At 36.7% G+C, this 11,906-nt stretch overlaps 2 protein-coding genes and 1 long non-coding RNA gene across 5 annotated transcripts; all 3 read left to right on the top strand.

Moving 5' to 3' along the window:
• Nucleotides 1-550: 550 nt before the first annotated feature.
• LOC117904495 (sulfate transporter 3.1-like) lies at nt 551-6,264 on the top strand. The gene is given in 12 exon segments (XM_034817125.1): nt 551-1,071; nt 1,154-1,361; nt 1,511-1,682; nt 2,194-2,259; nt 3,196-3,309; nt 3,568-3,684; nt 4,363-4,489; nt 4,575-4,861; nt 5,049-5,239; nt 5,532-5,694; nt 5,781-5,799; nt 5,802-6,264. Coding segments are annotated over 12 exon segments (1,962 nt in total). The 5' UTR covers nt 551-728; the 3' UTR covers nt 5,957-6,264.
• Nucleotides 6,265-8,594: 2,330 nt separating this feature from the next.
• On the top strand, nt 8,595-11,325 carry LOC117904496 (protein ANTAGONIST OF LIKE HETEROCHROMATIN PROTEIN 1). 3 transcript variants are annotated; one of them, XR_004649596.1, is made up of 3 exons: nt 8,595-8,862; nt 9,751-10,910; nt 11,049-11,325. XR_004649596.1 is itself a non-coding variant. In XM_034817126.1 (2 exons), exons 1-2 carry the CDS (start codon nt 8,715-8,717, stop codon nt 10,803-10,805), a joined length of 1,203 nt encoding a protein of 400 aa, XP_034673017.1. In that variant the 5' UTR covers nt 8,595-8,714; the 3' UTR covers nt 10,806-11,325. The 3 variants fall into 3 exon arrangements, 1 of the variants encoding a protein (XP_034673017.1); XR_004649595.1 differs by having other exon boundaries at nt 9,751-10,954; XM_034817126.1 differs by having other exon boundaries at nt 9,751-11,325.
• LOC117904497 lies at nt 9,160-9,616 on the top strand. Its single transcript, XR_004649597.1, has 2 exons — nt 9,160-9,196; nt 9,287-9,616. It is a non-coding gene; the product is annotated as an uncharacterized LOC117904497 (long non-coding RNA).
• Nucleotides 11,326-11,906: the final 581 nt, after the last annotated feature.

The following is an 11,906-nucleotide window of genomic DNA, read 5'->3' as shown; positions in this document are numbered from 1 at the left end:
CAAACTTCTAACCTCTTGGATTTATCAAAATCATTATATTAACATTTGCTCAATTTTGTAATAAAGAGATGACACAGGACTTTTAATTTTTAGTTGAATAGAAAAAGTCAAAAGGTTCAGTTTAATTACGTTTTAATTGATATCAACATATTAATTTTAACTGAATAAAAAAATTAAATATTTTGACATTTTTTTTATTCAATCAAGAAAACAAACACCATTTAATATTTAATTAAATTCATTTAAAACTATAAATAAAGAAAAAAAAAAGTGATACTAAGATATCAATAAAAATGTTTTGGGTCAAAGAATAAAATTAGCATTGAGTGATTGATTTGCATTTTTGCTTCTTGGAATAGGGTACATGGCAAAATAGTTAGGACACTAGTCCTACAGACTAAAGTATACTAGTGAAGTAGCACCAATTTGGGAAGAACTCAAAGCTAGAACTGGCTAGAAATTTGAACACCACCAAACTCATGTGGGGCCCTTTGCCCACTAAACAACTCCTTTATAAATCATGGCCACCCCTCCCTCAGTCTCAGCTCAAACCCACCACCCTCCTCCACCACTATTACCATTACCACCACCACCACTGCCGGTGGCAAGATCCACCTCTGAATTTAGTATCAAAACCAGCCCTAAACACTCTCATTGCACGACATATATTTATCTGAGTGTTTGTTTGTTAGAAAACTGTGATTCCTTGGTGTAATATTTTTGGAGGTATGAGCATGGGAAACGGTGACTACAAGTACCCGGCGACGGGAATGGAGTGTGCCCATCGTGTGGCGGTTCCACCGCCGCAACCCTTCTCGAAATCGCTCAAGACGTCTCTGAAAGAGACCTTCTTCCCCGATGACCCGCTTCGGCAATTCAAGAACCAGCCTGCTTCGAGGAAATTCATACTGGGACTTCAGTACTTTTTTCCCATCCTCGAATGGGGTCCTCGCTACAGCTTCCAGTTCTTGAAGGCCGACCTGATTTCCGGCATCACCATCGCCAGCCTCGCCATCCCTCAGGGGATCAGCTACGCCAAACTGGCCAATCTACCGCCAATTCTCGGGCTATGTGAGTGTCACAGATTTTGATTCCAATTCAATCTTAACATCCTTTTCACAGTTTTGGATAATGGGTATGTCCTGAAATGCAGATTCGAGCTTCGTTCCGCCGCTGGTTTATGCTATGATGGGGAGCTCCAGAGACTTGGCGGTGGGGACAGTAGCGGTTGGATCGCTTCTGATAGCTTCCATGCTGGGGAATGAAGTGAAGGCCAATGAACATCCCCAGACTTATCTTCACCTCGCTTTCCTAGCCACATTCTTTGCTGGAGTTTTTCAAGTTTCGCTTGGCCTTCTGAGGTGATGACTCTCCATATCTCTCCGAGTATTTTTTTTGTGGATTTTTGCATGATTAAATTATAATAGCAATTGTCTTCTTTCATATATGGTTGGCCTACCATAAACTTGAGTTGAAAACATTAACAGAAGTGGGGTGTGGTGAATGGCAGGCTAGGGTTTGTGGTCGATTTTCTGTCGCATGCAACCATAGTGGGGTTCATGGGAGGAGCTGCAACAGTTGTGTGTCTGCAACAGCTGAAAGGGATTCTGGGTCTCGACCATTTCACCCATGGCACTGATATCGTCTCTGTCATGCGTTCTGTCTTCACCCAAACACACCAGGTTTTCCTTCTTCCCTTCCCCACCTGCTCAATCACCCATTTCTCAAAAACACTTATAATATATTAATATTACACTTTTCATAGGCTTTTATAATTTAATACTGTACACACATCCATCTCTCTCTCTCTCTCTCTCTCTCTCAATGCTAAGTTACACCATACTTAGAATCCGATAAAGATTTCAACTTTGGGTAAAAAAAAATCTGGATATAAAGTGATGAGATGATTTATTAAAAGATATAAAGTAATCAAATCTGCACTACGTTGCATCATACATTAAGTCCCACTCGGGGACCATAATGAGATCATTAACAAGATATGACATACTAAAATCTTCATGATAATATGATAATTATCGAGTAATAATTATTAATACTACATGTCTTTTGATTATGGTTTTAATTAGAATTACCAATAGTGATTAGTATTTTTGTTGTAGCATTGGTTGGCAGTAATTGATTAGTGGATAATATTCTCCAGCTTTAATATGTGATAGTGATGGTTCATTGCAGTGGAGATGGGAAAGTGGAGTGCTGGGATGTTGTTTCCTTTTCTTCCTCATGCTTACAAAATACTTCGTAAGTAAACCCCCAACCCATATATAACTCATACTATTATGGTTACAAGTTACAACCATCCTTTCAAGTAGCCAATTAGTCAAGTATGATTACTCTAAGTAAAGGGTTAATTATTAAACAAAACAAAAAGAATGTTTAACAAATAGGGGTTGTTGTCCTTCCATGACTTCCATCAACTTCTTACCTTTTTAAATTATTATTAATTATTGTTAATTTTTCTTGGTAAATCATGAAATGTTATTTCAACCCCGACCTGCTCCCACTTATTCCACTTGGTGGAATCTTTTTGCTGCTTTCTAGGTTGATAAGAAAGAAATTACCCAGTCAAAGATAATTATCTTGGAGGACCTTTTTCTCCTTTTAAGAGATTTTTTTTTTTTTTTTTTTGCCAAAAGGAGAAGTGTTTTTCCAAAAGGTTATTTTAATTAGCATTTGCTTTCATTAAAAAAAAAATCAAATTGTTGACCAAGTAAAATATTAATCTTGCATTTTTTTTTACTTGACTAATTGGCCATTATGCTTTATAATAAAAAAAATATTATTAGTTGAAATAAATTATTATTATTATTATTTTTATTGAAATGAATTCTTTTAAGAAAAACCCATTCATAGGACATTGATTAGAAATGAGAATAGATTGAAAAAACTTGTCTTTATAAGATTAAATTCAATTTTTTTTAAGATTATTTGACTAAAAGGTTTAATGAAAATCTAATTTTTAAAATTTAATCATTTATTTTGTCTGATAAAAATACCATAATTATTTTTTGTAAAATTAATTTTTTTTGAAAACTTATATGTAAATAATTAAAATGATAAAGGGTATTTATGTCTCAAGTAAAAATATGGGAAGAATTAGATTCAGGATTATTTCATCTTTTAACTAAATATTTCCTTTTTTTTTTGTGTTTAAATTACTTGATTTTTTTGTTGTAGAGCAAGAGGAGACCCAAGTTCTTTTGGGTATCAGCAATGGCACCATTGACGTCAGTGATATTAGGAAGTCTTCTCGTTTATCTCACCCACGCTGAGAGACACGGTGTCCAAGTGGTGAGCATTCCTATGTCACCCATCATATCATTTATCAGTCTCTATCTCTCATCCAAAAAAAATAAAAGCAACCGTGACCCACCAATCCTGACCTTCCAATAGTGCTAGTTGGACCACCATAAATCAAATCTACTGTGGGTTCCACTACTTGGACAACTCTGATTGGTGGGTCACCCTCATTTTTGTCACTTTCTTGCCGCTATGATTTCAATTATGTGAAGGCTCTGATCTGGTGTCTATCGTTGTGATTATTCTCAGATTGGAAACTTGAAGAAAGGTCTCAATCCACCCTCCCTCGGCGAACTACCCTTTGGATCCCCATATCTTTCGACTGCCATTAAAACCGGCATCATCATTGGCATCATCGCAATGGCAGTATGTTTCGTTTCGCAAAAACTTACGTAACATATCATTGTTATATATATCATATATTAATTTGCAGTATCTTTTAGTATAAGATACAATAATAATTGTATCGGTTTTAATTTAGGGTTTTAGTGAATTTTTTAACCAATTTTAAAACAACCCCATGTATGTATATTATAACATATAGAATCCCATAGGACATGAAAACGTGCAAGCAACAAGGGCGTGCCCCCAATTGATCACACTTGACTAGATGAGTTTGATTGGTGAATATGAAGTGGGGTTTTGTCACCTAGTGGTCGCTAGACTTGAGCGCTAGAGGCCAATTCAATTTCACGGGTGACCTTAGCTTTAGGGTTCATATGAATATAGATATATACAGCTAAATGGTGGTTACTTGGACTCTTTAGGTACCCACTTGGTCTGACCGTATCAGGCTCTTTGTGGTAACAGCTGCATGTGAGTAGGTGAATCATGGAATCTGGGTGGGTTAACATTTCGTACATTGTTGGGTGCACTGCTGCTACCCAAATAATGCTAATGTACCCAGATGAAACTTTCTGTTTTTGGGTCAGGCTTGGTCGGAGCCTCGAAAGAAAGATTTTCCGGATTTTTGTATTATCTGAATTGTTTTTTCAACATATATTTTAAACGAGCTTTAATCGATGATGATGCTGAATAATGCAGGAAGGAATAGCAGTGGGGAGAAGCTTTGCCATGTTTAAGAACTACCATATTGATGGGAACAAAGAGATGATTGCTTTTGGGATGATGAACATTGCCGGTTCTTGCACTTCTTGCTATCTCACCACTGGTATAACTTGGCCTTTTCCCAATTATTAAGTCTGTCAGAAAAGCAAATAACGAGAATTAAGCATTTTTTGGTGATGAAATTGCAGGGCCTTTTTCGAGATCAGCAGTGAACTTCAATGCAGGGTGCAAGACAGCAGTGTCAAACATTGTGATGGCAATGGCAGTGATGATCACACTGTTGTTCCTCACACCACTGTTCCATTACACTCCCCTAGTGGTGCTGTCCTCCATTATCATAGCTGCAATGCTTGGCCTCATAGACTATGATGCAGCCATCCATCTCTGGAAGGTGGACAAATTCGACTTCGTAGTCTGCATAGCCGCATACATTGGCGTGGTGTTTGGCAGCGTGGAGATCGGCCTAGTCCTAGCCGTATGACTCTGTACCATTTACTTAACTTGTCTTACTTTTAGAGTATCTGATTTTAGCAAACATTTTTAATCTTTCTTGTTAAAAATATTAAAAACACTTCTTAAAATTGGGTTCTTACTCAACCTCACATTTGAATCAATTCTAATAACTTCTACTCACTCAGCCTTACATTTGTCCCCAAATGCAGGTGGCCATATCTCTTCTCAGGATGATTCTCTTTGTGGCCAGGCCAAGGACTACGGTGCTTGGGAACATCCCCAACTCCAAGATATACAGAAGTGTTGATCAATACCCAGCTGCAAGCACAGTTCCAGGAGTTCTCATACTTGAGATTGATGCCCCCATTTACTTCGCCAATGCAAGCTACTTGAGAGAAAGGTATGATATATATATTTATCTCCAAACTGTTTAGTTATTATCCACTTTCAGTCCAAACGGCTCTCATGACTTTAAAATTTCAACGGACCAATCAAACCCTCACAATAGGATTGGAGATCAGGTCTAAAACCATTTCCAATAAAACTCTTCAAATTATGTAGCTATTGTCCACTCTATACCTAGGAACTTTTATGACTTTAAAATACATCTATTTGGTTAAGAAGAATTCATAAATATCATAAAGAGTTTCCATAGAAGTACTGACAAGGGGACTGGCTTTTCCCGTTGTTAGGATATCGAGATGGATCGATGAGGAGGAAGACAAGCTGAAGGCAGCTGGAGAATCCAGTTTACAGTATGTTATACTTGACATGGGGGCTGTTGGTAACGTTGACACAAGTGGGATTAGCATGCTTGAGGAGGTGAAGAAGAGCATGGAAAGAAGCGGGCTCAAGGTAATTCATTACTTGATTAACCTAAATCTTCAAATTCCATCCAAGAACACAAGACAAAACTAACGCTAATTTCGGGTTTTTCACAGCTTGTACTAGCGAATCCAGGAGGGAAGTGATGAAGAAGATGAACAAGTCCAAGTTTATAGAGCTATTAGGGCAGGAGTGGATATATCTGACAGTGGGGGAGGCTGTGGGAGCATGCAACTTCATGCTTCATACATGCAAGCCAAAAGCTATGACTGATGATTCAAGCATGGTTTGAGTTAATAGAGATCAGTGGAGAAGGAGAAACACCCCAAGAATTTGGAATAATAACTTATCAAATATAGCTCATAAAGTTGTACCAAGTTGGTGAAAGTTGGAGGTTTTTTCTCCTTCCAACTTTAGGGTTTTCAAGTAATGGTAATGTATATGGATGTAATACAGAAGATCAGTAGATATGGAAAGTAGCATTTTGGGGTTGTGTGGAGAATGTCACTGGGCTATGCTTTCCTCATCCCCATCTAAATAAATTGTAAGTTTTCTAAGATTTGTGTTATGGAAAAATCAATCATACCAAATTAGTACTCATCAAGCTTTTAATTTGGATCGTTTAAACAAGGATATAAACAAATGGAATAAGTTACAAACAATTGTGAATAAGATATAGAACAATGGGTCAAAGTTTAAGACAATGAGATTAAGGTATAAATGTTGGGAACCTCGCATTACTCCGTTTCCTATCCCTAGATCTCATTGGGTGTATGCAACTATTCTTAGGGCTCTTTAGATCTAACATAATGGAAACAATGACCATAAAAACCATATTAAGATAAAAGATCTAGAGAAAAAAGTGTCCATACCTATGATATGGATGTTCTCATATCAAAATTCATCTGATGAAGAACATGCTTATAAAATCTAAAGATCTTGTACACCCAAGATTTTCTACTTGATGACTCGTACACTTAGCACTCCAAAGTGTGGGCAATGGAAGAGAAGAAGTTTTGGGTCTCTCTCTAAAAGTGGAAGAGGACTAACTGAAAGTCGAAATTCTAACCCATAAAGGAATATTTATAAGGTTACTCATTGGGCTTAAGTGACTTAAGCCCATTAAGACTCAAGTAATTTAATGTAGTTTAAAACGAGTCATAATTTATTAATTAACCACATAGGATCATCTAATTAAACAGTTAACCCAAACTAGAAACTTTGTTTATTATCACCTATGCAATCTTACGTAATTAATAAAAAGCCTTTATGCACAAGAATGAACCTAGAGTCAATCCAACCCTCATAAACCATGTCATCATAGTATATGAACTCAAAGTGGGGACCATTGGGACCCATAGGAATATTGTCTCCCTTATAATCCAATTCTGAAATTCATTTAATATTCTACCAAAGAGAATCAACTGCACTCCAATACCCTATGTAAATAACAACGAGATGAAGTTCGGGTCTATGACATGCTATTCACTGCATGCAGACTCCTTATGAACTGGTGTATATGATCTAACAACGCAGTACTATCACTTATCAAGATTACCTCTCAAATATTTGAGTTACGAATCTCACTTATTATATGATGAACTAACATATTCTAACTCTAATGACCATAAGTCAAATTCCACTAAAAGAATTACTATAACCACAAATTTTATAATCACATATCATTTTGGATCACGTAAGGGGACACATTGTTTCAATCCCATGAGATATCATTCTCTTAAGGTTGAGAGTCCATATAGTATAGTAGCTTAATAAATCACAACAATTAATAGTCTTGAATCATGATTCACCGTAAGTAATGTCTAGTATACATCACATACACTAATGCACTTATCATGGGAAAATCATTCCAACAGCCAAGACAAGTCATTCCTCTAATTAGGAGGTGGTGTACTACAATTTCTAGTGGATTGTTCAAATCTATAAATCAGTTGTGGACGACTTATCTACTTACAAGGAACTTATGACTTGTATTTTTTGTACAACTCCTAATGCATCCAAATCATGTACAATATAAAGAATATGAGTTGAATGTTCAAATTAATGTCAATACACCAAAATGATAGAAAATGGACATCATGTTTTAATTTTAGGAACTCAATTCCAACAATAAAATAATGAGATCATATATAAGGTGCCAAAATAATGAGATTTGGGTATATGTGGATTATGCTCTACTTGCATATTTAGCATCACTTGATTAATAATGTCTTTTATTAGTTTATTGTCTATAAAGGTACTATACATTCATATATAATACAAAAGTTTCTAAGCCATTATCCATGTTTCTAATTATTTTTCAAGATGCTATACAAAAAAAAAAATGAAAATGTCTTAAATTTTTTATAAAAAATCACTTTATTTTCAAAATAAAAAATCTCAAAAAATTATTTTCAATGAAAAATTTCTTAAATTTGTTTTTTTAATTAAATAATTTCAAACAAACCCAAAATAGTAGTAAAAGTACATTTTGCTTTTTATAAAAATAAATTTTTTGTTTTTATTCTTGTTTTAAAAAGTAATCTAAGTAAAAATAAGCAAGATGAAATGAAATAAATTTATCATTTTCATTCTCTATTTTAACATTCCAAACATACGGAATATGGATATTTCTTTTTTCAAAGGAAATAAATTATCTATGAAACTAATTCTTCAATTTGTTTCTCTAAATAATGATGACGGACAATATAATTTTATACTAAGTTCAAAAATATTTATTATTTTGAAAATTTGGAGAGTGAATCCACTCCTCCAAAATATCATCTTCAAGGTGATACCAAATTGGGCTTCCTAAAGCCCAAGCTCAAACCTAACTATCAAAAGACTGGTCTAATGGCCAAAACCCATCAGTAGTTGTGGTTGGACTTGGACTTGGACCCGACCCCATTTAAATTTCGGAATATTTTTCTCGGGAAACGAACATTTCCCGACGAAAAGAACTCCAGCTCTCGTTACTTCAGATTCTTGTAGCTGGCATTTGTGCAAAATTTTCCCCCAAACCAAACAGTGGAAAATCCCTCTTCTGCTCGATGGCTCCTCCCAAGAAATCCAAAAAAGCCAAACGAGAATCGAAGAAATCGAAGAAATGCAAAAGCATGAGCGTAGTCCCAATAGAGCCCAGAGCCACTGAATCTGACTGGTGGGACAGTTTCTGGCAAAAGAACTCTCCAATCCCAGGTTTTATTTTTGGTTCTCTAACACACCACCCTCCAATTGCTTCGAATTTGATATGGGAAAAATTGCAAATTTGTCAAATCAGCTTCAAGGGTATTCGCATTATTAGGTTATTTTTGGTTGTTAGAGCTTTGATTTTAGTCTACTTGACACTGATTGTTTTTTTTATTTCTGTTTTATAGCGCAAAGTCCTTGCTTTGTTTGGTTTCTTAGAAAACGCTGGAAAAGAAGAGAAATTACTCTTTTGAAATTCATTTTTTTGGGTGTTTGGGAGCGTAGAAAAAAAACAATGCTCCGTTCAGTTGAGCTTTATTTCAATTAATTTGACGTAGTTTGGGTGAGTTTTGTTGTTTTCTCTTCTTTTCATGGAAAATTGTTCCTTGGAGGTACTATGAGCATGAGATTCACCTCCTTTTCTTTTCCTCAGTTTTCTCAGCAACAAAGTGGAGGGATGAATGCAATCCGTTCAAGAATGCTAGTGTGATGAAGATTTTATATACAGTCAGTGATTGTAATTTTAACGATTGACAACATTCTGTATGTTGTTAGCAAATATCATGAGTTGGAAATGTTGAAGTTCACTTAATTTAAATCACCAAATTATGTAGAAATTGGGTGTACAAGTTCACAAATTCAGAAAATTGGGCAAAATTTGGAAAATCTTAGTTATAATACCAGATAAGTCAGCCGTTAAATGTATGCTATTTAGCTGGGATGAGAATTTGAATGAATAATCTAGATATGTGGTTAAAAAGTACGTGAAATTTAGCTTCATAATTCAAAATTTTGAAAGGTTTTGACTGTAAAGAGCTGGTTGAGAATTTGGTTTACTCTAGCCCGGGAATCAAAACGATTTATTTAAATCTTCTTTATATAATCACTGACTTGCAGGTTCAGCCATACCCACCGACGAGGCAGAAGGATTCAAATTCTTCTTCAGGGTGTCAAAGAAGACATTTGACTACATCTGTTCACTTGTAAGACAGGATCTTGTGTCAAGGCCGCCATCAGGTCTCATCAACATTGAGGGAAGGCTTCTTAGTGTGGAGAAACAAGTTGCAATTGCCCTGAGAAGGTTGGCATCCGGTGAGTCCCAAGTCTCTGTTGGAGCTGCCTTTGGCGTTGGCCAGTCCACTGTTTCTCAGGTGACTTGGAGGTTCATTGAAGCAGTGGAAGAACGAGCTAAGCACCATCTCAGGTGGCCTGATTTCAATAGAATGGAGGAAATCAAGTCCAAGTTCGAAACATCATATGGATTGTCCAATTGTTGTGGAGCCATTGATGCAACTCACATCATTATGACCCTTCCCGCCGTTCAAACTTCAGATGATTGGTGTGACCAAGAGAATAATTCCAGCATGTTCTTGCAGGGAGTTGTTGACGATGAGATGAGATTTCTAGATATTGTGACGGGTTGGCCTGGAGGCATGACTGTGTCTAGACTCTTGAAGTGTACAGGATTTTATAGAAACTGTGAGGCTGGTGAGCGCTTGAATGGGAACGTCAGAATTTTATCTGAAGGGGTGGAGATCAGAGAATATGTTGTAGGTGGGGTTGGCTATCCTCTCCTTCCATGGCTCATAACTCCTTGTGAGTATAATGACATCTCATCTTCCATGTCGGGTTTCAAGACAAACCATGAGGCTGCACGGTCGCTTGCAGTGAGGGCATTCTCACAGTTGAAGGGTACTTGGAGGATCCTTAGTAAAGTTATGTGGAGACCTGATAAACGGAAACTCCCAAGTATTATCTTGGTCTGTTGTCTGCTTCACAATATTATCATTGACAGTAAAGATAAATTGCAACCAGATGTTGCTTTGTCTAGCCATCATGACCCAGGTTATGGACAACAATGCTGTAAGCAAGTTGATCCATTGGGAAAAGCCATGAGAGAAAACATAGCCAAACACTTGCAGCATGGCAAAGAGAAGGCTCCATCAAATTGATCAATCTCCCTCGTCACTTCCAAAGCTTAATTCTTTTGACTGTGTTGGCTCAACCTATGTTTGAGCTCGAGCCTACTTAACAAGATGTCCGGGCGAAGTTCCGATGTGAGTTTCTAGACTCAGTTGATGAGAGGAAGTACCTTTAAAATGTAAGGTTGTTATGATAGTGCCATGGGTTCTGGTAAACTTCATGAGTGTTATATCTGCTATTGGTTAACATTTCCTTTCTGATGGAACACTCAGGGACAATCTCAATGGCTGTTCTGGACAAGTCCCATGCATGGGAGGAGGGATGAACTACCCAACTAGGATATACCCAGGCTGAATGAGGATTCATTGTAATCACTATTGAACATCCATGAAAATCATTCTGCCTAGCCTTGATATGTTTCCTTTGCTATTGTACCTTGGTTTCTTCTTTAGGATTTCAAAAAATGATTTTTTTTTTCTAGTGCTGTTGGAATTCAAATGTTCAAACCCAACATAAAACCCTCAATCCACTTTTTGTTCAATCCTTGCAGAGATTTGTTTGACTCATGTGTGTTTAGCAAGCATATTAGCCTACCATGTGTCCCATGTTGGGTATCTTGTAATATACCATGTCAGGTATCATCTCCTTGATGCGCCAACAGTCCCTTGCTAAGGTTTCCCTCAATGTGAAGGTGTCACACCCTTGTGCCTCCAATTGTCATGCTCTTAGATCTCACAGCCCTTACTTGGTCACTGATAACACCAAGTGCTAGATCATGTAGAGCCCATGCAGGCCACACAGTCCACTAATGTATGTATAGATGGCCCCATATGTGCCAAGTCCTCTTAGCCCATATGTTTGTTACAATGTTTGCTCCTGTGTGTTGAGCCTCAATCCATAGTCTATGTCCATTACATCGTTTTGCTAATTCATTTTACTTGAGGCATGCATAGCTCATGTTGTGTGCCACAACAGGACTCCATGACATTACACTTATGGACAGCACCACATTAATGACATTGTGTCAATGTGTGCATGCTAGTAAGGTTTACCACAACCATTATCACCCATGTTCTAATGGGATATATAATGTTATACTTATATTTAATTTGTAAAATGAATAAAATAAA

The sequence above is a fragment of the Vitis riparia genome, chromosome 17 (assembly GCF_004353265.1).
Source record: "Vitis riparia cultivar Riparia Gloire de Montpellier isolate 1030 chromosome 17, EGFV_Vit.rip_1.0, whole genome shotgun sequence".
NCBI lineage: Eukaryota > Viridiplantae > Streptophyta > Magnoliopsida > Vitales > Vitaceae > Vitis > Vitis riparia.
This window is presented reverse-complemented; position numbering and strand designations above follow the sequence as displayed.